Source organism: Nerophis lumbriciformis, linkage group LG20 (assembly GCF_033978685.3).
Source record: "Nerophis lumbriciformis linkage group LG20, RoL_Nlum_v2.1, whole genome shotgun sequence".
Lineage (NCBI taxonomy): Eukaryota > Metazoa > Chordata > Actinopteri > Syngnathiformes > Syngnathidae > Nerophis > Nerophis lumbriciformis.
The window spans coordinates 31,797,925-31,825,740 of NC_084567.2; the positions used below are offsets into that span (position 1 = coordinate 31,797,925).

Genomic DNA, 27,816 nt, shown 5'->3' on the forward strand with positions numbered 1-27,816 from the left:
TTTGCTTGGTTAAAATAACTTTATTGATAAAAGCAACTGTTAGGAAGTAGTTTTTTCCCCCTTCACAAAAAAAAGGAGAAACCGCATGTATGTTCGAAATACACACATACATAAGATATTAAATGGATGCATTCACTGTGTTGTACACTGATCTTGTTGCCTTGGCGACTCATCCTTTATGTCAACATCTGTAAAAAAACAAAACACAACAAGTTTATATGTGAAACAAACCGCCCAAAAACAAACAAGTTGATATCTTTATGAACCAAACCAAGTCCATGTGACGATAAAACCGTTTTTATTTCTGGTGTTTCTAAAATGAACAAGACTAAAAAGCAAGACTTCTCAGTGCCACAGTTGAAGAATGTTCAATTGTGAAATAAGTTACAAACCCCGTTTCCATACGAGTTGGGAAATTGTGTTAGATGTAAATATAAACGGAATACAATGATTTGCAAATCATTTTCAACCCATATACAGTTGAATATGCTACAAAGACAACATATTTGATGTTCAAACTGATAAACTTTTTTTTTGTGTGCAAATAATCATTAACTTTAGAATTTGATGCCAGCAACACGTGACAAAGAAGTTGGGAAAGGTGGCAATAAATACTGATAAAGTTGAGGAATGCTCATCAAACACTTATTTGGAACATCCCACAGGTGTGCAGGCTGATTGGGAACAGGTGGGTGCCATGATTGGATATAAAAACAGCTTCCAAAAAAATGCTCAGTCTTTCACAAGAAAGGATGGGGCGAGGTACACCCCTTTGTCCACAACTGTGTGAGCAAATAGTCAAACAGTTTAAGAACAACGTTTCTCAAAGTGCAATTGCAAGACATTTAGGGATTTCAACATCTACGGTCCATAATATCATCAAAAGGTTCAGAGAATCTGGAGAAATCACTCCACGTAAGCGGCATGGCAGGAAACCAACATTGAATGACCGTGACCTTCGATCCCTCAGACGGCACTGTATCAAAAACAGACATCAATCTCTAAAGGATATCACCACATGGGCTCAGGAACACTTCAGAAAACCACTGTCACTAAATACAGTTTGTCGCTACATCTGTAAGTGCAAGTTAAAGCTCTACTATGCAACGCGAAAGCAATTTATCAACAACATCCAGAAACGCCGCCGGCTTCTCTGGGCTAGAGATCATCTAAGATGGACTCATGCAAAGTGGAAAAGTGTTCTGTGGTCTGACGAGTCCACATTTCACATTGTTTTTGGAAATATTCGACATCGTGTAATCCGGACCAAAGGGGAAGCGAACCATCCAGACTGTTCTTGACGCAAAGTTCAAAAGCCAGCATCTGTGATGGTATGGGGGTGCATTAGTGCCCAAGGCATGGGTAACTTACACATCTGCGAAGGCACCATTAATGCTGAAAGGTACATACAGGTTTTGGAACAACATCTTAGCGCCGTCTTTTTCATGTACGCCCCTGCTTATTTCAGCAAGACAATGCCAAGCCACATTCAGCACGTGTTACAACAGCATGGCTTCGTAAAAAAAGAGTGCGGGTACTTTCCTAGCCCGCCTGCAGTCCAGACCTGTCTCCCATCGAAAATGTGTGGCGCATTATGATGCGTAAAATACGACAGCGGAAACCCCGTACTGTTGAACGACTGAAGCTCTACATAAAACAAGAATGGGAAATAATTCCACTTTCAAAGCTTCAACAATTGGTTTCCTCAGTTCCCAATCGTTTATTGAGTGTTGTTAAAAGAAAAGGTGATGTAACACAGTGGTGAACATGCTCTTTCCCAACTACTTTGGCACGTGTTGCAGCCATGAAATTCTAGGTTAATTATTATTTGCAAAAAAAAAATAAAGTTTATGAGTTTGAACATCAAATATCTTGTCTTTGTAGTGCATTCAATTGAATATGGGTTGAAAAGGATTTGCAAATCATTGTATTCCGTTTATATTTGCATCTAACACAATTTCCCAACTCATATGGAAACGGGGTTTGTACATTTGCATCCATGATTTAGGCTTTAAGTCTAGTTTAGTGAAAATTGAGAAAGTAAAGTCCCAACAACAGCATGTACAATGAAACCCTGTTTTAAGTCAACTCACCTCTGATTGGCTGACCTACATCAACATAAACCATTGTCAACATAACCAAAACAAGCTATTGGTTGCACATCAACTTGTGACTCTTAAAGAACATCGGAGAGGTCGAGTGGTCCTTTGGTAACTGTAAGGTTCCCATTCCCCTTCTTTAATCCCAGTCACTGACCCAAATACAGTCTGTTGTTCTCTTACCTACTGCTCCATAAAATGGGTTAAATGCAGAAGTGGAACTAGCCCTGGGCAATATTGATAAATCAAGTTTTTTGTTGTAAACGATTTTAAAAAAGTCATTCTCCAGGATAATTTACATATGGTCTAAAAATAACATTATACAAATGATAATGTTGCTACGAGTAAGATGCGGTTTATGCAGTGTCATTTCCAACTACCGTATTTTTCGGAGTATAAGGCGCACCGGCCGAAAATGCATAATAAAGAAGGAAAAAAACATATGTAAGTCGCATTTTTGGGGGGAAATGTATTTGATAAAACCCAACACCAAGAATAGACGTTTGAAAGGCAATTTAAAATAAATAAAGAATAGTGAACAACAGGCTGAATAAGTGTACGTTATATGAGGCATAAATAACCAACTGGTATGTTAACGTAACATATTATGGTAAGAGTCATTCAAATAACTATAACATATAGAACATGCTATACGTTTACCAAACAATCTGTCACTCCTAATCGCTAAAATCTTATACGTCTAGTCTCTTACGTGAATGAGCTAAATAATATTATTTGATATTTTACGGTAATGTGTTAATAATTTCACACATAAGTCGCTCCTGAGTATATAACTATGAAAAAAAACTACTTATAGTCCGAAAAATACGGTTCTAGTTTTTGATTGACTAAAATAAAAGCTGATTTGAATTCCCCGTCATTTGCATTCATTGGTTTCTTTAAAAAGTAGAAAAAAATTTTTAAGTCGTATCGCCCATGCCAAAAAGGAATCTTCATTTATGAACCCCTTTGTTTGTGAACTTTTTGCTTTACGAACCTTTAGGTCGAGTCAAACATGCTTAGTGTGCGAACGCCTTATTCACTCATTTTGTGTTTGTTCATATTTTTCAGTTCAGTTTCAGTTTCTAGAACATGCATACAATATCACATATTTACAGTTGTTTCATTACAGCACGTCCGAAGAGGAGGAAGAAGCTCAGCTTATTTAATCCTACACCTTTTCAGACCATAGCAATTTTATCCCATTTTCTTGTTCTCTGTAACATAACAGTGAATAAAAAATAAATATGCCATCGAGAGTTAGCAAATATTAAATACATAAATAGTCTTTATCTCAAAAGAAAAAAAAAGGGTTCAAAATGTTCATCATAATTATTGTTCTGTGTACTTTGTGAACACTTGTAGTTGGAACAGTTTCTTAAACTGAATCATATTGAAGCTTTGTTGGATTTCTTTGGTTAATCCATTCCATAATTTAAATCCACATATGGATATGCTAAAGGTTTTAAGTGTTGTACGTGCATACAAATGTTTTAAATAAGATTTTCCTCTGAGGTTATATTTCTCCTCTTTTGTTGAGAAGAATTGTTGCACATTTTTTGGTAGCAGGTTGTAGTTTGCTTTGTACATCATTTTAGTTGTTTGCAAATGCACCAAATCGTTGAATTTCACAATGTGTGATTCAATAAATAAAGGGTTTGTATTTTTCTCTATATTCAACATTATTTATTATTCTAACTGATCTTTTTTGTAACAAAGTTAGTGAATGAAGCACACATGTGTAGTTGTTTCCCCATATTTCTACACAATAACTGATATGGTAACACTAGTGAGCAGTAGAGAATATGAAGTGATTTTTGGTCCAGAACATATTTTGCTGTATTCATTATTGTCGTGTTTCTTGCTACTTTGTTGTATATTTTTTACATGAGATCTCCAGTTCATTTGATCATCTATTATCTAATCTATAATCTATATTGAACTCAGTGGCCTAGTGGTTAGAGTGTCCGCCCTGAGATCGGTAGGTTGTGAGTTCAAACCCCGACCAAGTCATACCAAAGACTATAAAAATGGGACCCTTTACCTCCCTGCTTGGCACTCAGCATCAAGGGTTGGAATTGGGGGTTAAATCACCAAAAATGATTCCCGGGCGTGGCCACCGCTGCTGCTCACTGCTCCCCTCACCTCCCAGGGGGTGATCAAGGGTGATGGGTCAAATGCAGAGAATAATTTCGCCACACCTCGTGTGTGTGTGACAAACATTGGTACTTTAACTTTTTAACTTTATTATTACACCCAAAAATGTATTTTCTTTTACACTTTGAATGCCTACTCCGTCTATTTGTATTTGACTTTCCCTTCTACAAATAGCATTATTTTAGTCTTACTGAGATTCACAGATAGTCTGTTTTTGGAAAACCATATTTTTAATTTGTTTATATTGAAGTGATTGAGGCAGGTGGCTTCTTACGACAACAGGTTTTTAATTGTGATGAGAGCTGACTCTTTTTTCCCCCGCTGAACTCACATGGATTGCCACAAAAGGTTACCGTATTAAAAATGTTTACAGTTTTAATCCACATCTACCATATTTTTCGGACTAAAAGTCGCAGTTTTTCCTCATAGTTTGGCCAGGGGTGCGACTTATACTCAGGAGCGACTTATGTGTGAAATTATTAACACATTACCGTAAAATATCAAATAATATTTAGCTAATTCACGTAAGAGACTAGACGTATAAGATTTCATGGGATTTAGTAATTAGGAGTGACAGATTGTTTGGTAAACGTATAGCATGTTCTATATGTTATAGTTATTTGAATGACTCTTACCATAATATGTTACGTTAACATACCAGGCACGTTCTCAGTTGGTTATTTATGCCTCATATAACATACACTTATTCAGCCTGTTGTTCACTATTCTTTATTTATTTTAAATTGCCTTTCAAATGTCTATTCTTGGTGTTGGGTTTTATCAAATACATTTCCCCAAAAAATGTGACTAATACTCCAGTGCGACTTATATGTTTTTTTCATTTCTTTATTATGCATTTTCGGACGGTGCGACTTATACTCCGGAGCGATTTATACTCCGAAAAATACGGTATTCATTATTGATGTGTTTATTGCTACTGTTGGAATAATTGTTTGTAAGTTATCACAAAAGAAACGTTGTGTTGCATTGTGTTCCTGATAAGAAGATGAATGCTGTCTTTCGAGGCCTAACAAGAGGAAGAATGCTCGTGAAACGCCACTGTGATTTCAACACGGACAGATGGCAGGATCTGCTCAACTTCCAGAGGAACTCTCTTTGAAGTGTTAAACGAACTCTCTTTGAAGTCAACGCTATTTACGACCCGCTGCCCTTTTGAAGCAACTGTGGTCAGGAGACGGGAGGGGTTATCCATTGTCCTCCAACACCTGCCCCAGCTGGATCCAGGAAGAGCCCAAGCCCGAGAAATCCTCTTCTTGGTCTTCAAAGTGACCGAAAACAATGACTGTTTTACATACCGTATTTTCCGCACCATAAGCCGCCCTGGGTTATAAGCCGCGCCTTCAATGAACGGCATATTTCAAAACTTTGTCCACCTATAAGCCGCCCCGTGTTATAAGCCGCATCTAACTGCGCTAAAGGGAATGTCAAAAAAACAGTCAGATAGGTCAGTCAAACTTTAATAATATATTAAAAACCAGCGTGATGTGGGCGCGCATGGAGTCGTATATCAACATGGACGGAGCTGCGTGAAAAAAGCCACCCGGCCTCTTCGCGTAAACTTCCCTTAACCACTCGCTCATCTTTTCTTCATCCATCCATCCCTTCGAGTTAGCTTTTATGATGACGCCGGCTGGAAAGGTCTCTTTTGGCAAGGTCTTCCTTTTGAATATCACCATGGGTGGAAGTTTCTGGCCATTAGCATGGCAAGCTAGAACCACATTGAAGGATGACTTCTCATTCCCTGTGGTGCGAATATTCACCGTACGTGCTCCCGTTGTATCCACAGTGCGGTTCACAGGAATATCAAAAGTCAGTGGAACCTCGTCCATGTTGATAATGTTCTCTGGCCGGATCTTTTTTTCAGCTATCTTGTTTTTACAATATGCACGGAAAGTAGCCAGCTTTTCTTGAAAGTCTTTAGGCAGTTGCTGTGAAATAGTAGTCCGTGTGCGGATGGAGAGATTGCGTCTTTTCATGAACCGGAAACCTGTCGCTTAGTAGGAGCCATTTTGTGGTCTTTACAGATGTAAACACACAAAGGAAATGAAACGTAATATCCGCGCGCTTCTTCTTCTTCTTCTTCTACGGGGGCGGGTGGTTGCTTACAGTAGAAGAAGAAGCGCTTCCTCTTCTATGGGGGCGGGTGCTTACCTTGGCGGTTGCTTGCCGTAGAAGAAGAAGCACTTCCTCTTCTACGGGGAAAAAAGATGGCGGCTGTTTACCGTAGTTGCGAGACCTAAACTTTATGAAAATTAATCTTAATATTAATCCATATATAAAGCGCACCGGGTTATAAGCCGCACTGTCAGCTTTTGAGTAAATTTGTGGTTTTTAGGTGCGGCTAATAGTGCGGAAAATACGGTACTTCCCATTCCTGCTGTGACATGTGTTGGTGCGTGAACATTGAACATCTGAATAAAAGAGGAGACGAAAACCTTCTTCGTCAGAGCGTGGTGCAGGACTGTACAGAGAGTGCAGTGGCCATGTCTCTCCTCAATATTGAGTCCAAATTGAATTCTGTCTCTGTTTGATTCCTTGCCTTTTGTCTTGTTTAATAGATGTCCTCAGTGTTTGAACGTGACAGCTACATTGTTGTACATTTTTACATGAGATTTCCAGTTCATTTTATCATCTATTATTACACCCAAAAATGTGTTTTCTTTTACCCTTTGAATGTCTACTCCGTCTATTTGCATTTGTGTTTGACTTTCCCTTCTACTGTTACTGAATAGCATTATTTTAGTTTTACTGAGATTCACAGATGGTCTGTTTTTGGCAAACCATCTTTTTAATATTTGTTCATATTGAAGTGATTGAGGAAGGTGGCTTCCTGCGACAACAGGTTTTTAATTGTGATGAGAGCTGACTCTTTTTTCCCCACTGAACTCACATGGATTGCCACAAAAGGTTACCGTATTAAAAATGTTTACAGTTTTAATCCACATCTACCGTATTTTTCGGACTAAAAGTCGCAGTTTTTTTTCATAGTTTGGCCGGGGGTGCGACTTATACTCAGGAGCGACTTATGTGTGAAATTATTAACACATTACCTTAAAATATCAAATAATATTCAGCTCATTCACGTAAGAGACTAGACGTATAAGATTTAAATCGGATTTAGCGATTAGGAGTGAGAGATTGTTTGGTAAACGTATAGCATGTTCTATATGTTATAGTTATTTGAATGACTCTTACCATAATATGTTACGTTAACATACCAGGCACGTTCTCAGTTGGTTATTTATGCCTCATATAACGTACACTTATTCAGCCTGTTGTTCACTATTCTTTATTTATTTTAAATTGCCTTTCAAATGTCTATTCTTGGTGTTGGCTTTTATCAAATAAATTTCCCCCAAAAATGAGACTTATACTCCAGTGCGACTTATGTTTTTGTCCTTCTTTATTATGCATTTTCGGCCGGGGCGACTTATACTCCGGAGCGACTTATACTCCGAAAAATACGGTATTCATTATTGATGTGTTTATTGCTACTTTGTTGTATATTTTTACATGAGATTTCCAGTTCATTTTATCATTTATTATTACACCCAAAAATGTGTTTTATTTTACCCTTTGAATGTCTACTCTGTCTATTTGCATTTGTGTTTGACTTTCTTTTCTACTGTTACCGAATAGCATTATTTTAGTTTTACTGAGATTCACAGATAGTCTGTTTTTGGCAAACCATATTTTGAATTTGTTCATATTGAAGTGATTGAGGAAGGTGGCTTCTTGCGACAACAGGTTTTTAATTGTGATGAGAGCGGACTCTTTTTTTCCCCCGCTGAACTCACATGGATTGCCACAAAAGGTTACATAGGGCAGGAATTTCATGGCGGCCACGGCTCTCGTTTGGTTGTGTTCCCCTCGAAAAAAATATATGTGCCACGGACGGACGCATCTTTTCCTCTGAGCATTTTTAATGTCATTACGGCTTCTTTGACCAGTGGTGGATTTAATTATGCCCCGTATAAACTGCCGGTGGCCCACACGCAGCACAGTGCTATATGTGGCATATTGGTGTGCACCTTACCTGGTAAGTGGCAGATTATGGCTCATTAAAACAGACAGGTGGGACGCGCACGCACTTGCATCTTGGCCTTGGTGCGGGGGTTACAGCGCTTGGCAACCGGCTGCTTGTCATTGTTTGGAGCACGTTTGATGGCGCGACGGTCTGGCTTGATTGATTGAGACTTTTATTAGTAGATTGCACAGTACAGTACATATTCCGTACAATTGACCACTAAATGGTAACACCCGAATAAGTTTTTCAACTCGTTTAAGTCGGGGTCCACGTTAATCAATTCATGGTAGCTTGCGCCGTGAGTTTGGGACTCCACGCTTGGGGTAAGTCGCCCGTTGTTTAGCTTTTTATTCCTGGCTCCTTGCACCAACACTGAACACAAAACTGTTTGCTACAGGCCTTGAGCTGCGAGAAGAGCGTAGCTGGCATTCTACACCCGCTGTGACCCTCTTCTTGCTGACTGAGCACAGCTTTCACCGGCATGTAAGCTCTATAATGCGCTATTTAATTTACCGTATTTTCCGCACTATAAAGGCACACCTAAAAACCTCTAATTTTCTCAAAAGCTGACCGTGCGCCTTATACTCCGGTGCGCCTTATATATGGACCAATATTGAGCCACAACAGGTCTTGCAACTACGGTAAGCAGCCGCCGACTTCATTTTCCCCCGTAGAAGAGGAAGCGCGCGGTGCATCCTGGGATATATGAGGAAGGCAGGAATTGTCACTTAACTGCTAGACAACAACAGCGACACTGACTCGATTAATGACGACTTCGACGAGACGGAGCCGGGCATGTTGGATGCCGTATTCGCCCAACTGTTTAATTTGGACACTGCAGAAGAAGAATTCGAGGGATTCGTGCATGAGGAATAACTTCATAAAGTGAGCTTTACCTGTTTGTTTTGTGTGTTGTGTGACATTAACGTTTGAGCAACGTTGAGTTATTGATATATTGTTATTGCTCTGCACTAGGGCTGCAACAACTAATCGATTAAATTCGATTATAAAAATAGTTGGCGATTAATTTAGTCATCATAGCTGAAGAAAGATAAACACTTAATGAATATCCTACTGGTGGCTTGTAAAAAGACCATTACTAGGAAATGGATACCCCATGAGAGCCCAACTTTGAAGCAATGGCTGGAAACAACAATGGACATATATAAAATGGAGAAGATAACCGCCTTTATTAATTATAAATTGGAGAAATTTACTTCATACTGGGAAAATTGGGTCAACTATGTCACGCCCCATAAACCTGGCTTTAATTTTCCGAATTAGTGATTGTATTGCAAAAAGAAAAAGGAAAAAAAAAAATAAAAAAAAATGTTATATATATATATACACCGTATTTTCCGCACTATTAGCCGCACCTAAAAACCACAAATTTACTCAAAAGCTGACAGTGCGGCTTTTAACCCGGTGCGCTTTATATATGGATTAATATTACGATTCATTTTCATAAAGTTTCGATCTCGCAACTACGGTAAACAGCCGTCATCTTTTTTCCCGGTAGAACAGGAAGCGCTTCTTCTTCTACGCAAATCAAATCAAATCAACTTTATTTATAAAGCACATTTAAAATTTACCACAGGGGTAGCCAAAGTGCTGTACAATGAGCAGGTTAAAAGATAAAACGAGTACCGAGCAAACACAACACAACACAAACAGAACATGATAAAAATAAATAATTAAAATAGAATTAATAAAAACATAAAAACATAAAAACAGGATCACAGCAGGTGTATTATGGGGCGCCATTGCAGGATGGATATCACTCAGTGTTAAAAGCCATGGAATAAAAGTATGTTTTTAAGAGAGATTTAAAAACAGGAAGAGAGGAGGCTTGTCTAACACTCAGGGGTAGGTCGTTCCAGAGCTTGGGAGCAGCAACGGCGAAAGCTCTGTCACCTCTAAGCTTCAGCCTTGTGTCAGGGACCGTCAACAGCAGCTGATCGGCTGATCTTAAGGATCGGGTGGGGCAGTAAGGCTGAAGGAGGTCGGAGAGATAGGTTGGCGCGAGGTTGTTTAGACATTTAAAAACAAATAAAAGGAGTTTAAAATGTATTCGGTAACGCACAGGGAGCCAGTGAAGGGACGCTAAAATAGGGGTGATGTGCTCACGTCTGCGGGTCTGTGTTAGCAGACGAGCAGCAGAGTTCTGCACGAGCTGCAGGCGGGCGAGGGAGGCCTGGCTAATGCCAACATACAGGGCATTACAGTAATCAAGACGAGTCGAGATAAAAGCGTGGATTAATTTCTCAAGATCATGTCTTGATAGAAGCGGTTTCACTTTCGCTATTTGGCGTAATTGATAAAAGCTTTTTTGAACGACGCTGCTGATTTGTTTTTCGAATTTAAAATCTGAGTCAAACTTTACCCCCAGGTTTGTGACAGAGTCGCTGAGATACGGGGTCAGAGTGCCGAGGTCAACGTTGGGGGAGGGAGAGCGACTTGGACCGAACAACATAACTTCTGTTTTGTCTTCATTTAGGCTCAGGAAGTTAGCTGAAAGCCAGACTTTGATGTCGTGCAGGCAGTCAATAAGACTTTGAACCGTGTTATTTTGTGCCATGGGAAAATAAATCTGGCAATCATCGGCATAAAAATGAAATGCAATACTGTACTTCCTAAAAATAGAACCAAGGGGGAGAAGGTAAAGCGCAAATAAAATTGGGGCAAGGATTGAACCCTGGGGGACCCCATGTGGTAAAGGAGCTGTGGACGACATAAAACTGTCTACTTTTACACAAAAACTCCTGTCGGTTAGGTACGACCGGAACCAGTTGAGGGCGGCGCCCTTAATGCCCACACAGTTCTCAAGACGAGTGATTAAGGTGGCGTGGTCGACGGTGTCGAACGCAGCAGACAGATCTAAAAGCACCAGGACAACATATTTACCAGAATCAGTGGACAGGAGGATATCGTTAAAAACTTTTAGAAGCGCTGACTCTGTGCTACGCAAGCAACCGCCAAGGTAAGCACCCGCCCCCATAGAACAGGAAGCGCTTCTTCTTCTACTGTAAGCAACCACCCGCCCGCGTAGAAGAAGAAAAAGCGCGCGGATATTACCGTACCGGTACGTTTCATTTCCTTTGTGTGTTTACATCTGTAAAGACCACAAAATGGCTCCTACTAAGCGTCAGGGATCCGGTTCATGAAAAGACGCAATCTCTCCATCCGCACACGGATTACTATTTCACAGCAACTGATATTCCTGTGAACCGCACTGTGGATACAACGGGAGCACGTACGGTGAATATTCGCACCACAGGGAATGAGAAGTCATCCTTCACTGTGGTTCTAGCTTGCCATGCTAATGGCCAGAAACTTCCACCCATGGTGATATTCAAAAGGAAGACCTTGCCAAAAGAGACCTTTCCAGCCGGCGTCATCATAAAAGCTAACTCGAAGGGATGGATGAAGAAAAGATGAGCGAGTGGTTAAGGTAAGTTTAAGTTTACGCGAAGAGGCCGGGTGGCTTTTTTCACGCAGCTCTGTCCATGTTGATATACGACTCCGTGCGCGCCCACATCATGCTGGTTTTTAATATATTATTAAAGTTTGACTGACCTATTTGACTGTTTTTTTGACATTCCTTTAGCGCAGTTAGATGCGGCATACAACACGGGGCGGCTTATAGGTGGACAAAGTTTTGAAATATGCCGTTCATTGAAGGCGCGGCTTTTAACCCAGGGCGCCTTATGGTGCGGAAAATACGGTATATATATATATATATATATATATATATATATATATATATATATATATATATATATATATATATATATATATATATATATATATATATATATATATATATATATATATATATATATATATATATATATATATATATATATATATATATATATATATATATATACACAACACGGGGCGGCTTATAGGTGGACAAAGTTTTGAAATATGCCGTTCATTGAAGGCGCGGCTTTTAACCCAGGGCGCCTTATGGTGCGGAAAATACGGTATATATATATATATATATATATATATATATATATATATACATATATATACCGTATTTTAAAACTTTGTCCACCTATAAGCCGCCCCGTGTTGTATATATATATATATCCATCCATCCATCCATTTTCTACCGCTTATTCCCTTTTGGGGTCGCGGGGGGCGCTGGAGCCTATCTCAGCTACAACCGGGCGGAAGGCGGGGTACACCCTGGACAAGTCGCCACCTCATCGCAGGGCCAACACAGATAGACAGACAACATTCACACTCACATCCACACACTAGGGCCAATTTAGTGTTGCCAATCAACCTATCCCCATGCATGTTTTTTTTTAGAAGTGGGAGGAAGCCGGAGTACCCGGAGAGAACCCACGTATTCACGGGGAGAACATGCAAACTCCACACAGAAAGATCCCGAGCCCGGGATTGAACCCAAGACTACTCAGGACCTTCGTATTGTGAGGCAGATGCACTAACCCCTCTGCCACCGTGAAGCCCCTATATATATATATATATATATATATATATATATATATATATATATATATATATATATATATATATATATATATATATATATATATATATCTGTTTATATTTTATTTTATTTCTGATTATTATTATATTATTTCTTTTTTTTTTTTTGTTTATTTAATTGATGTATTTGTAGATATTACTTTGTTTTTTGGTTGTTTTTCTTTTTTTGGGGGGGTGGGGGGTATGGGTGGGATATAAACAAAAATATCTTGACATTTAGGGCAGACAATAGATATATGATTTATGTGAATATGATGTAATGGATAGGAATGTCTGATGCTGGATGTCAATAAAAAAAAAAAGAAAAAAAAAAAATGTAGTCATTGATCCGTTGGATCTATGCTATACGCATAGGCAATTTATTTTATTTTATTTTTTTATGTATTTTTTAAAATTTTATAAACCTTTATTTATAAACTGCAACATGTACAAACAGCTGAGAAACAATAATCAAAATAAGTATGGTGCCAGTATGCTGTTTTTTTCCAATAAAATACTGGAAAGGATAGAAATGTAGTTTGTCTCTTTTATCCGATTATTAATCCTAGTAATAATTGACAGATTAATCGATTATCAAATGAATCGTTAGTAGCAGCCCTACTTTGCACTATTTCGAGTGTTACTATATTGTGATTGTTTTACGTTTTTATTGAATCGAGGAAAAGCTCCCCTCCACTATGTGATATAAATGTTGCACTCCATGTTATACCTTGCTGTTGTTAAAAGATAAACGAAATACCACGTCACTGACTTTACCTTGGGGAAAATAATAAAACAGCTGTTTATTCATTTTGGGAGTGAACGGAGTTGTCAGAACCCTGGTTTGTAGGGCTGTGAATCTTTGGGTGTCCCACGATTCGATTCAATATCGATTCTTGGGGTCACGATTCAATTCAAAATCGATTTTTTTTCCCAATTCAACACGATTCTCGATTCAAAAACGATTTTTTCCCAATTCAAAAGGATTCTCTATTCATTCAATACATAGGATTTCAGCAGGATCTACCCCAGTCTGCTGACATGCAAGCAGAGTAGTAGATTTTTGTAAAAAGCTTTTATAATTGTAAAGGACAATGTTTTATCAACTGATTGCAATAATATACATTTGTTTTAACTATTAAATGAACCAAAAATATGACTTATTTTATCTTTGTGAAAATATTGGACAGTGTGTTGTCAAGCTTATGAGATGCGATGCAAGTGTAAGCCACTGTGACACTATTGTTCTTTTTTTATAAATGTCTAATGATAATGTCAATGAGGGATTTTTAATCACTGCTATGTTGAAATTGTTACTAATATTGATACTGTTGATAATATTAATTTTTGTTTCACTACTTTTGGATTGTTCTGTGTCGTGTTTGTGTCTCCTCTCAATTGCTCTGTTTATTGCTGTTCTGAGTGTTGCTGGGTCGGGTTTGGTTTTGGACTTGGATTGCATTGTTATGGCATTGCTGTGTATTGTTTTGTTGGATTGATTAATTAAAAAATAAAAAATAAATTAAATTTATTTTTTTTTTTATAAAATTAAAAAATCGATTTTTTAAAAATGAGAATCGATTCTGAATCGCACAACGTGAAAATCGTGATTCGAATTCGAATAGATTTTTTCCCACACCCCTACTGGATTGTAATCTATTAATAAAGTTTGACTGACCTGACTGTTTTGTTGACATTCCCTTTAGCGCAGCTCCATCTAATGGATGCATAACGTAACCCCAGCCTCTACTGTAGCGTCTATTCTATGCGCCTTATAATGCGGTGCGCCTTATATATGAACAAAATTTTAAAATAGGCCATTCATTGAAGGTGCGCCTTATAGTGCTGAAAATACGGTAATCTTTCAAAAACTGAGGGCTCACTGCGTTCAGTTAATTCTACTGTTAAATAAACACGCTCAGGTGCTGAGAGCGACGCACAGAGTGAGATGTCTTTCTCCCTGTTTGGACTCTCACAATATTATGTCAGACCCACTCGACATCCATTGCATTCGGTCTCCCCTAGAGGGGGCGGGGGGGTTACCCACATATGCGGTCCTCTCCAAGGTTTCTCATAGTCATTCACATCGACGTCCCACTGGGGTGAGTTTTTCCTTGCTCTTATGTGGGCTCTGTACCGAGGATGTCGTTGTGGCTTGTGCAGCCCTTTGAGACACTTGGGATTTAAGGCTATATAAATAAACATTGATTGATTGATTGAAGCGAGAGATGAACAAACGTGAGGCTCAACAGTTCTGGTGAACATGGCTGTCACTCAAATGCCGGTAATGGCGGAGGAAAAAAACTCAGCCTTTTGCGGTTACATATCGCACTAATTAAAACCTCTGTGTCGAGTCGATGTCGATTAATCGTGCAGCCCTAACACTAATAAAGCAGATTTATAGATGGAGCTTACCTGGAAGGGACCCAAGGCTGGAGTTGTCAAAGAAGTTCTTGGGGCAGGTTTTCAAAAGCATTTGGGAATTGTCAGCACCATCAAAAAAGCTGCTTTTCGGGGAGTCAAGCAATGAGCTCTTTGGGGAATTAAACAGGTGCGTCGAGGTGTACTTATTCCTTGGTGAGCCAAGGAAGGAGGAAGGAGAAGACAGAGTGTGTCCAGGCTTGGTTTGAGGATAAGGCTGTGAAGACCAATCCGCGTCCTCTTTGGTCTTCACCTTCAGTTTCAACGCTCTGTTCTTCCACTTAGTGATCTCTGCCTGGTGGCTGAAAACCAACCTGGGATTGAACAAGAAACCAGAGCGCACGTCAAGATGAATTCTCACCGGCATTGAAAGTAAACAGGTTTTTAAAAAGGAAAGTAATATTTTATCCGAGTCTGTAAATTAGTTTGCTTGTTGATGATTTTTGTATTGTGTACCATATTGTTCAGACTATAAGTCGCAGTTTTTTTTCATAGTTTGTGCGACTTATACTCAGGAGCGACTTATGTGCGAAATTATAGAATAGAATAGAAAGTACTATATTGATCCCTGGGGGAAATTCAGATTTATTAATTATTTATTTATTAACACACTACCGTAAAATATCAAATAATATTACTTAGCTCATTCACGTAAGAGACTAGACGTATAAGATTTCATGGGATTTAGCGATTAGGAGTGACAGATTGTTTGGTAAACATATGGCATGTTCTATATGTTAGTTATTTGAATGACTCTTACCATAATATGTTACATTAACATACCAGGCAAGTTCTCAGTTGGTTATTTATGCCTCATATAAAGTACACGTATTCAGCTTGTTGTTCACTGTTCTTTATTTATTTTAAATTGCCTTTCAAACGTCTATTCTTGGTGTTGGGTTTTATCAAATAAATTTCCCCAACAAATGTGACTTATACTCCAGTGCGACTTATGTTTTTTTCCTTCTTTATTATGCATTTTCGGCCAGTGCGACTTATACTCCGGAGCAACTTATACTCCGAGAAATACGGTAGTTATATTCATATGATAATTATTATTCTGTGACTGTAAATTGTTTGCTTGTTTTCTTATTGATGCTTTTATTTTTGTCTGTATTGTGTAGTTATAATTATATGCTTTTACTTGCAATTGTATTGAGTTTGTGGACCCCAGGAAGACTAGTGGGTTGTTGTGGCAACCAGCTAATGGGGATCCTTAATAAAAAATCTAATCAAATCAAGATGGAAATCCAAAAGACTGACACAGCTCTTCTCATTTCATGCAAAATTCTTCATACTTGTCTAAATGTGTGATTTTCAGATGAAGCCGTTTGACTTCCTCCTGCAGTTTGGCCTTTTCCTCCTCCAGTTTGGTCCTTTCCTCCACGAGTTTGGTCTTTTCCAGCACAAGACTGCTCCTGACAACCAAACCTCGCGGGTTAACCAGTCGCTCATGCAGCTCCTCACCCTGCAGGACTGAACATGTCAAAAAAGTTTTTAGAGCATACCCAAGTTATTGATTATTCAATGTTAGTATTCTACAAAGGGGCCCTATAACCTACATTTGCAACTTATCAGACTCATGTCTATGTTTAAAAATGTTGTACACTTGTTCCACATGTGTTTAACTTTTTTAACTTGGTGGGGAATGAGAATTTTGCCAGAGTTTTACAAACTGTTTGGAATTTCTCACAACTTTAAGGAAGTCCATGTATGGCTCTTTGGCAATCTTGATTGGCGAACATGTCAGTCACTCAAATGCCGGTGACGAAGGGAAAAAAAAACACCTTCCGCCTCTTCAGACTGTCATCATTTGTTGCAAGTAGGATTAAGATCTGAACTTGTGAAACCAAGTTAACGTTCCGTGCTTTGTGGCGAACCATCAGATCAAAGTTTGGCGCACAAATTTCACTTTTGTGCCCTCCAAAATATATAAATCCCTACAAGGAGTTTGTTAGTGTTTGAGCCCTTTTTTCGCCGAAAAATAGACAAAATCCAAGATGGCCAACTTCCTGTTTGTTTTCAGGTATAGGTTCCTGAGACTTTTGTGTGTGTCCCGTCATGATAGACGTCTCCTGCGATTCTAGTGTCGATAAGTGTAACTGGTAAAAAGAGTCTGATTTAGGGCTGGGCGATATGGCCTTTTTTAATATCGCGATATTTTAAGGCCATATCGCGATACACAATAAATATCTCGATATTTTTCCTTAGCCTTGAATGAACACTTGATGCATATAATCACAGCAGTATGATGATTCTATGTGTCTACATTAAAACATTCTTCTTCATTCTGCATTAATACTGTATATGCTACTTTAAAACTTTCATGCAGAGAAGGAAATCACAACTAAAAAAAAAAAAAGCTATTTTTTTCATACGGTGTTGATCTGGAAATGTTTGCGTCGGCATTTTGATGGTGTGGGCGTGTGGCACCGAACGGAGATGTTGACATGCGGAGAAAGCACTGTTCATTCTCTAGCAGGTGACTTTTCAAATGATGCTACATATAAGCAGTAATGCTACTTTTTATAGCAACGCTTTTGCCCCACACTTGACAAATTACGGTTGTCTGTTCGACATATTCCCACTTGAAGCCAAACCACCGCCAGACGATGGACCCCCTGCTGTTTTTTTGGGGAAATAATTACCGTATTTTTCGGACTATAAGTCGCAGTTTTTTTCATAGTTTGGCAGGGGTTGCGACTTATACTCAGGAGCGACTTATGTGTGAAATTATTAACACATTACCGTAAAATATCAAATAATATTATTTAGCTCATTCACATAAGAGACTAGACGTATAAGATTTCATGGGATTTAGCGATTAGGAGTGACAGATTGTTTGGTAAACGTATAGCATGTTCTGTATGTTATAGTTATTTGAATGACTCTTACCATAATATGTTACGTTAACATACCAGGCACGTTCTCAGTTGGTTATTTATGAGTCATATAACGTACACTTATTCAGCCTGTTGTTCAATATTCTTTATTTATTTTAAATTGCCTTTCAAATGTCTATTCTTGGTGTTGGGTTTTATCAAATAAATTTCCCCCCAAAAATGCGACTTACCGTATAGTTTTTTTTTTTCTTCTATATTATGCATTTTCTGCAGGTGCGACTTATACTCCGGTGCGACTTATACTCCGAAAAATACGGTATTCCTTCATTTGTTTGTTCATTTGAAATTTCACTTTCGTGCCCTCCAAAATATATGAATCCCTAAAAGGAGTTTGTTAATGTTTGAGCCCTTTTTTCGCCGAAAAATAGACAAAAACCAAGATGGCCAACTTCCTGTTCGTTTTCAGGTATAGGTTCCTGAGACTTGTGTGTGTCCCGTCATGATAGACGTCTCCTGCGATCTTAGTGTCGATAAGTGTAACTGGTAAAAGGGGCTAATAATCTGTAAATTTGAAGTTGACGCTCAAGAGCCAATTTTGAAATTTCACTTTCGAGACGCCCCCAAAATATAAAAATGTTCACCATACCTGACGTGCCTGCAAAATGTGGAGACTATCACGCATGTTAAGGGCCTCAAAAAGGCGTCCAAACGTGTTTAAAAAAACAAAAAAAACACCACAATTTTAATAGGGCCCTTGCCCTAATAAAAATAAACTGGGATATAATATTTTTAAAAGCTCCTGATATGCGCAGGATAGGACACATTTGATGGCTGTCAACAATTGTAGCAACTAAACTATAAATTGAAAATCAGTTTTTAAATGTTAATGTTGTCAGGCTCGAACACACTGTTGTGTTAAAAGGTGTTGACTGTAGGGTAATCAGCTCCTTACATGACTGCTCTCCTTGCTGTAATGTCCTGAGTGTTTCCTTCAGCCTCCTCACAGACCTGTCCTTATCATGCAGAACCGATGTCATCTTCTGGATCCTGTGCCACACAAACATGTGGATCAGAATGTTAACCGGGAGGTTATGGTTTCACACGGCTTTTCATCGGGACACTCAACTGTTCAGGTGAAGACAGTAAGACAAAAAAAAAAAAAAAAAAAAAAAAGGTCCTTACTCCGTTTGATGTCGGTCAAATGCTGAGATCATTTCCATTTCCATCCTGCGCAGTTTCGCACAAACTTTCTCCAGCTGAGCAGCAGAAGCATTTTTCTACACCAGGAAAACATGTGAATAAAATTGACACACAATAAAACTTCAGTAAAGTAAAAAAAAAAAAAAAAAAAAAAAAAAAAAAAAAAAAAAAAAGATGTTCGGACCAACCTCAGCCTTTTGCAGTTGGTCGTTTAGCATTTGAATTGCGTTTTCTTTCTCCTCAACTTGTGCCTGGATACTTTGCATTTGTGTCTGAAGTTGCTGAAAGGCCATTTCATGGCTGGACTCACGGTTGTTGGCTTTAAGCTGGGCCTCTTCCAGCTGCTCAGTCTTCATACGCAATTCCTAATAAAAATTGAAACACATCACCACCAGTTCACCTTCGCTGTAAGAACAGGAAGGATGTAACTAGAGATGTCCGATAATGGCTTTTTTCCGATATTGTCCAACTCTTAATTACCGATTCCGATATCAACCAATACCGATATATACAGTCGTGGAATTAACACATTATGCCAAATTTTGTTGTGATGCCCCGCTGGATGCATTAAACAATGTAACAAGGTTTTCCAAAATAAATCCACTCAAGTTATGGAAAAAAATGCCAACACGGCACTGCCATATTTATTATTGAAGTCACAAAGTGCATTTTTTTTTTTAAACATGCCTCAAAACAGCAGCTTGGAATTTGGGACATGCTCTCCCTGAGAGAACATGAGGAGGTTGAGGTGGGCGGGGTTGGGGTTCTTTGGGGGTAGGGGGTAGCGGGGGATGTATATTGTAGCGTCCCGGAAGAGTTAGTGCTGCAAGGGATTCTGGGTATTTGTTCCGTTGTGTTTATGTTGCGTTCTCCCGAAACGTGTTTGTCATTCTTGTTTGGTGTGGGTTCACAGTGTGGCGCATATTTGTAACAGTGTTAAAGTTGTTTATACAGCCACCCTCAGTGTGACCTGTATGGCTGTTGACCAAGTATGTATGGCATTCACTTGTGTGTGTGAAAAGCCGTAGATATGATATGATTGAGCCGGCAAACAACGGCAGTGTCTTTAAGGCACGTCCCCAATATTGTTGTCTGGGTGGAAATCGGGAGAATGGTTGCCCCGGTAGATTTTCGGGGAGGGGCACTGAAATTCGGGAGTCTCCCGGGAAAATCGTGAGGGTTGGCAAGTATGATTGGGAGACGCAACTGCTCTGTACTTCTCCCTACGTCCGTGTACTACTCCGTACAGCTGCGTTTTAAAGTAATAAATTTTACTTTTTGAAACAGATACCGATAATTTCCGATATTACATTTTAAAGCATTTATCGGCCGATAATATCGGCTGTCCGATATTATCGGACATCTCTAGATGTAACCGCTTCTGATGCCTGCTGACCAGAGGTGGGTAGAGTACCCAAAAATTGTACACAAATTAGAGTACCGATACTTTAGAATAATATGACTCGAGTAAAAGTAGTCATCAAAATAATTAAGTTTTTGTGAAAAAAAACTACCTAACTAATGAGTCACTTCTCAATTTTTGTAGCTATTTTTTTATGTTTCTTGGACTACAATTGTAGTTGATGCGTGCGTGCGTAAAATATAAAAATCATATACAATTTATCGCAACATATTTTCTCTAGTTGGAAGTGGAATGGATGTGTTCGGCTCGTGTGTACGGTAAACTATGGAGTTATCACAAGACTCTCGGGACTTTTGATGTTGCTGGCTTTTATTAGATTTTCTTGATCATTCAACTGTTTCATTCAAAATAATTACTTGATTAAGTCAGTATTCCATGAAAAAAAAAAAACAACTACTTAAATATTGGGTAACTTGTGAGTAACTTCAAATTTTTTTTGTAGCTATTTTTTTATGTTTCTTGGACTACAATTCTAGTTGCTGCGAGTGTGCGTGTGTAAAATATAAAAAACAGACAAATTATGGCAACATCTTTTCTCTGGTTGGAAGTGGAATTATTGTAGGCTGAAATGTGAACATTTCTACTGACACATGACAGCACATAATATAAATGTTATTTTTACTACCGTAGTTTGAAAGAAATCATTGAATAGCCTTGTCTGACGTCATGTCCCTTTTTACAGTCAGTACGTTTCTATGCACTAAATTAGTCTGATTTGTCAAACAAGTCAAATTCAAGACTTTTATAAGACCATATTGAAAATAATTTAAGACTATTTCACATCCATACGGATAAAAAAAGACAGGAAAATCATAGGGTCAGAATTAATTCTAAGTATATGAATGCGATGAGGTTGCCTTCCGCCCGAATACAGCTGAGATAGACTCCAGCGACCCCCCGCAACCCCAACAGGGACAAGCGGTAGAAAATGGATGGATAGATGAATGGATGAATTCATTCACTGCTCTTTCACATTGGAAAACAAAATGGTTGAACTAACGAAATACACCAGAAGCTTCTCTATGGCAAACTAATGGAAAAAATATTAGCAAACATAATGGCCATTTTTCAGATTTGCCAAATTACTGCTTTCTTGCAAAAGGTGCTGTGTTCGTCATGTCAGGTGTTTTTATGTAACAACACGAATGCCAGCAATGGTAGAGGAACGCACAACAATACACTATGTGAAAGGGACAGTTATTATTATTATTAGCCTTTATTTAACCAGGTAAAATCCCATTGAGATCAAAGATCTCTTTTCCAAGGGAGACCTGGCCAAGAGGGCAGCAGCAAGGTTACATTAAAAACAGTAAACAAATACATAAAACATCACATTTACAACATTAAAACTTGCTCACATGACACATGTGCATACAGACAAGGTAGACTGCAGTCCTTTCACAGAAGCTTTAAACTCATTCAACGTAACTAGGGTTTGAAGTTTAATGTTCGATTGTACCGGTAGGTTATTCCAAGCCTTCGGTGCTGAAAACCTAAATGCTTTCTTGCCCAGTTCAGTTCTTACTTTGGGGACGACAAATTGCAGAACATTCATTGAACGAAGATTGTGACTTCCTTGTTTCTTTGTTAAAAGACAAGACAGATAAGATGGAGTGATACCCAGAATGGTTTTGTAGATGAAAACATACCAATGATTGAGGCGTCGAGCACATAAAGATGTCCAGTTAGCCTCAATAACACTACAAATTTTAACCATTTAACTGTAGCAGAGATTCTGTCACTATTGAGCAAACACACATCTATAGTACTCCTAGTGTATCTGCACAAAGTTGTAAAAAACAGTCCAGACAGAGCAATTGTCTAAAAAAAAAAATTAAGGCGATTATGGTATGCAAGCCTCAAACCGAATTTGGATGTGAATATTATAGATAGCATTCAAATTTGCTCAGCTCATTTTGAATCTGGTATGTATGATGAATACATTTTTACCTGTTTTTTGTAAGTTTTCGAAAACATATTGTTAATAAACAAAGGACTAGTTTTTATTTAAGCATGACAAGATGGCATTTGCAAATCTTACTTGCTTTCTTCACCCAACCATTAATAGAGGGTAAACATTAACAGACAACCTTTATAGCTTTTAATGTCAGTTGCTGTATACATTTGGAGAAAAGATTACCGTATGCATGAGATGCTGATCTGAAATTATTGGAATAATAGAAATATGACTACTGTATTTTTTGGATTATAAATCAGGTTTTTTTTCATAGTTTGGCTGGAGGTGTGATTTATACTCTGGAGCTACTTGTGTGAAATTATTAACACATTATCGTAAAAAGGCAAATAATATTGCAACTTTTCTGGATGTCATTGGATGGATGGACAAAGCATGGGCTTCAGTGACAACCGAAACCATCCTGTCCGGATTCAGAAAGGCTGGAATAATTGGAACTGCAACTGACGATGACTCTGACGTAAGCGACGTACCGATAGAAGATGAAACGGCGCATTATCTACCTTTGGAGTTGGCAGAGTTGTTTAGAAGCGACACAGAGGAAGAAGATTTCATGGGATTTAGCGATTAGGAGTGACAGATTGTTTGGTAAACGTATAGCATGTTCTATATGTCAGTGATTTTCAACCACTGTGCCGCGGCACACTAGTGTGCCGTGATATATTGCCTGGTGTGCCGTGGGAAATTATGCGACTTCACCTAATTGGTCCAAAAAATATTTTTTGCAAATCAATAATCATAATAATGTGCCTGTGCTGTGTAGAGCTTGGCAGGGTAACTATGTAATACTCCATATCAGCAGGTGGCAGCAGGTAGTTCATTGCTTTGTAGAAGTCGGAACGCGTCGAGGATGGTTTGTCATAATCCCAATAGGCAGAGCACAGCGGGAGACAGCGTGCAGGTAAAAAGGTATGTAACTCTTAAACCAAAAATCCACAAAAGGCAAGTCCCGCTAGGAAAAGGCACTGAAGCATAGGGATGGCTATGTAAAACAAAAGTAAAACTGAACTGGCTACAAAGTCAACAAAAACAGAATGCTGGACGACAGCAAAAACTTACAGCGTGTAGAGCAAAGACGGCGTCCACAAAGCACATCCCGTACATGACATGACAATCAACAATGTCCCCTCAAAGAAGGATAGCGTAAACACAACTTAAATAGTCTTGATTGCGAAAACAAAGCAGGGGCGGGCAATAGCGCTCAAAGGAAGGCGTGAAGCTGCTACAGGAGAACACCAACAAAACAGGAAGGGTCACCAAAATAACAGCACAAGACAGGAACTAAAGCAATACACAGAGGAAACAACAAACTCAAAATAAGGCACGACAACCTGGTGGAGTTAAATTTTTTAACCTTTTCTGCTGGTGGTGTGCCTCCGTATTTTTTTTATGAAAACAATGTGCCTTGGCTCAAAAAAGGTTGAAAAACACTGCTATATGTTATAGTTATAGCGTCATATAACGTACACTTATCAGCCTGTTGTTCAATATTCTTTATTTTGAATTGCCTTTCAAATGTCTATTCTTGGTGTTGGATTTTATCAAATAAATTTCCCCAAAAAATAAGATTTATTTTTTTCCTTCTTTATTATGCATTTTCGGCCGGTGCGACTTATACTCCGGAGCGAGTTATAATCCGAAAAATACGGTATGTTTTAAATAAGAAAAAAGAAAAATGGCAATGGCACTAATTTTATCAGTGCAGAGCTTGAGTTGAAAAGAGCAATTGAAAGTTGGAATCTGGAACAGATCAATGACACTCCTATTGAAAGGAATTCATTTGACTTTTAATCCTCCTACCAGATCACATCATGGTGCAGCATGGAGAGGTGAATTTGTTGCATCAGACAGGTTCTTAATGCCACTTTGAAACATAAAGTTTGAATGAGGAGGGACTCCAGAAAGTCCTTTGCAAGGTTGAGTCCATTCTCAAGAGCAAGACAGCTTACAAAAGGAATCCATGGACCTAACTGACTTGGAAGCAATGGCACCCAAACATCTTCTGCTTCTCAAAACCCAGCCCCGTTTACCACCTAGTCGGTTTCACAAGGCGGACAGTTATGCACGTCACACATGGAAACGGGTCTAATATATTGCGGATTTATTTTGGAAAAGATGAACTAAGGAGTATTTGCCACAACTACAGGTATGCAAGAAGTAGACAAAGGTCAAGAGGAACTTCATTTCTGGGGACATGTGCTGGTAAACTCTGTCCTAAACTTGACAACGCTCAACAAGATTGTATCAAGATCTACAACTAATTTTATACATAAGCTGGACTATAGGCACACTGTTTAAAAAAACCCAAAAAAAAACCACACACACAAACAAAGGGAGCAAAAAATTGCATGATTTGTTTGTTTATGTGGATTATGTGTTTATAATTATTGGGACAACTGTAATATTCATGGGGCCGGAATGTAGGTGCTAGCTAATGTTATTTGTATTAATTGTGGTATATTTTCTTTGCACAATTGATTGGCTTGTCATTTGGTGATAGGAGTCACGTGGGGTGTGGTATATCAGCAGTAGTAATAACAGCTGTTCACCTGGTGTTCTCATTAAAGGCCTACTGAAACCCACTACTACCGACCACGCAGTCTGATAGTTTATATATCAATGATGAAATCTTAACATTGCAACACATGCCAATACGGCCAGGTTAGTTTACTAAAGGGCAATTTTAAATTTCGCGCGACATATCCTGCTGAAAACGCCTCGGTATGATGACGTCAGCGCGTGCCGTCGCGGATTGTGGAGGACATTTTGAGACAGCATGGTGGCCAGCTATTAAGTCGTCTGTTTCATCGCAAAATTCCACAGTATTCTGGACATCTGTGTTGGTGAATCTTTTGCAATTTGTTCAATGAACAATGGAGACAGCAAAGAAGAAAGCTGTAGGAGGGAAGCGGTGTATTGCGGCCGACTTTAGCAACACAAACACGGCCGGTGTTTCATTGTTTACATTCCCGAAAGATGACAGTCAAGCTTTACCATTGGCCTGTGGAGAACTGGGAAAACAGAGACTCTTACCAGGAGGACTTTGAGTTGGATACGCAGATATGGTACCGTGAGTACGCTTCCAAACATTTGATCGCTTGCCCGTACGTGCGTGCCGCTATGTGCATGTCACGTAAATAATTCAATGTATACACCCTGATGATTATCTTGTGTGATGTATTATGATGATAGTATATATCTGTATCATGAATCAATTTAAGTGGACCCCGACTTAAACAAGTTGAAAACGTAATCGGGTGTTACCATTTAGTGGTCAATTGTACGGAATATGTACTTCACTGTGCAACCTACTAATAAAAGTCTCAAAAAGTCTCATTTACGTAACTTTGGGGAAATATATGTGCTGTATGAACTTTGGGGAGGTGAACGGTACTTTGGGCTGTGGGATTGAGTGTGTTGTGCAGGTGTTTGAGTTGTATTGGCGGGTTATATGGACGGGAGGGGGGAGGTGTTTGTTATGCGGTATTAATTTGTGGCATATTAAATATAAGCCTAGTTGTGTTGTGGCTAATAGAGTATATATATGTCTTGTGTTTATTTACTGTTTTAGTCATTCCCAGCTGAATATCAGGTCCCACCCGCCTCTCACAGCATCTTCCCTATCTGAATCGCTCCCACTGCCCTCTAGTCCTTCACTCTCACTTTCCTCATCCACGAATCTTTCATCCTTGCTCAAATTAATGGGGAAATTGTCGCTTTCTCGGTCCGAATCGCTCTCGCTGCTGGTGGCCATGATTGTAAACAATGTGCGGATGTGAGGAGTTCCACAACCTGTGACGTCACGCTACTCGTCTGCTACTTCCGGTACAGGCAAGGCTTTTTTTATCAGCGACCAAAAGTTGCGAACTTTATCGTCGATGTTCTCTACTAAATCCTTTCAGCAAAAATATGGCAATATCGCGAAATTATCAAGTATGACACATAGAATGGACCTGCTATCCCCGTTTAAATAAGAAAATTGCATTTCAGTAGGCCTTTAAGGAAGTGAGAGGGTGATAGGGGACGTCATACTTTAAAGTTAAAGTACCAATGATTGTCACACACACACTAGGTGTAGTGAAATTTGTCCTATGCATTTGACCCATCCCCTTTTTCACCCCCTGGGAGGTGAAGGGGAGCAGTGAGCAGCAGTGGGGGGGCCGCGCCCGGAAATAATTTTTGGTGATTTAACCCTTAATTCCAATCCTTGATGCTGAGTGCTAAGCAGGGAGGTAATGGGTCCCATTTTTATAGTCTTTGGTATGACTCGGCCGGGGTTTGAAATGACAAATACCGATCTCAGGGCGGACACTTTAACCACTAGGCCACTGAGTAGACTTTGCAGACCTCTCAGTGATTATAGTCACTTTTTTGTAGATAGTCGCCTAACACCCTTGACACATGCTGCGGTTTGATTACACCGAATTTATTCGACACTAAGCATGATTTTAAGTGACATGTTTATATTTTTCTCCCTACCAACTCAATTCTTCATGAAGTAACTTGCCCAGGCCCGGCCCTAACCAATCTGGCGCCCTAGGCAAGATTTTAGGTGACGCCCCCCCACATCAGCAGTGAAGTGTATATACTCACAAGAAACCGAATAGCTTTGTCTTTGACCTTTTTTTTTTTTTTTACTTACAACTATACCTAATATATAAAGGGGTGGAAAAGTGACTATTACCTGCAGGGCAAACATTAGCTAACCAGAAGGCAATAACAATGTAAACAAAAAACACCTGCTTAAAAGATCTAATACAAATGTCCCTGAGGAATGTAAGGTGGGAGTACTGTAATTACCTAACGTTACATTATTATTTTCCATAACAATTTAGCCCCCTCCACAATATTAACCCGACGTTAAAACAGAACTAGCTATTTATTGATTAGCAATTGCCGAATCATGTAACATTAGCTTAATGCTAAAAAGCCAGGTTACTATCACATTCTGTAACAGACAAATAATTTCATGTAGGCATACCTGCTACCTCTGTCGGCGTAATGTTGTAACAAATAATATTTCTATTAAATAGGCTGGCAGCACGGTGGTAGAGGGGTTAGTGCATCTGCCTCACAATACGAAGGTCCTGAGTAGTCTTGGGTTCAATCCCGGGCTCGGGATCTTTCTGTGTGGAGTTTGCATGTTC

General features: G+C 39.0%; 1 protein-coding gene across 1 annotated transcript in view; it reads right to left on the minus strand.

Moving 5' to 3' along the window:
* Positions 1 to 27,816, minus strand: part of cenpe (centromere protein E) — a 91,469-nt gene continuing 63,653 nt past the window's right edge. The window contains exons 50-55 of the mRNA XM_061980810.2: positions 19,460 to 19,636; positions 19,254 to 19,348; positions 19,024 to 19,118; positions 16,527 to 16,704; positions 15,223 to 15,542; positions 1 to 188 (exon numbers count right to left, since the gene is read on the minus strand). Of these exons, the coding sequence (XP_061836794.2) occupies positions 133 to 188; positions 15,223 to 15,542; positions 16,527 to 16,704; positions 19,024 to 19,118; positions 19,254 to 19,348; positions 19,460 to 19,636 (921 nt within the window). The 3' untranslated portion in view covers positions 1 to 132. The remainder of the gene's footprint in view (positions 189 to 15,222; positions 15,543 to 16,526; positions 16,705 to 19,023; positions 19,119 to 19,253; positions 19,349 to 19,459; positions 19,637 to 27,816) is intronic.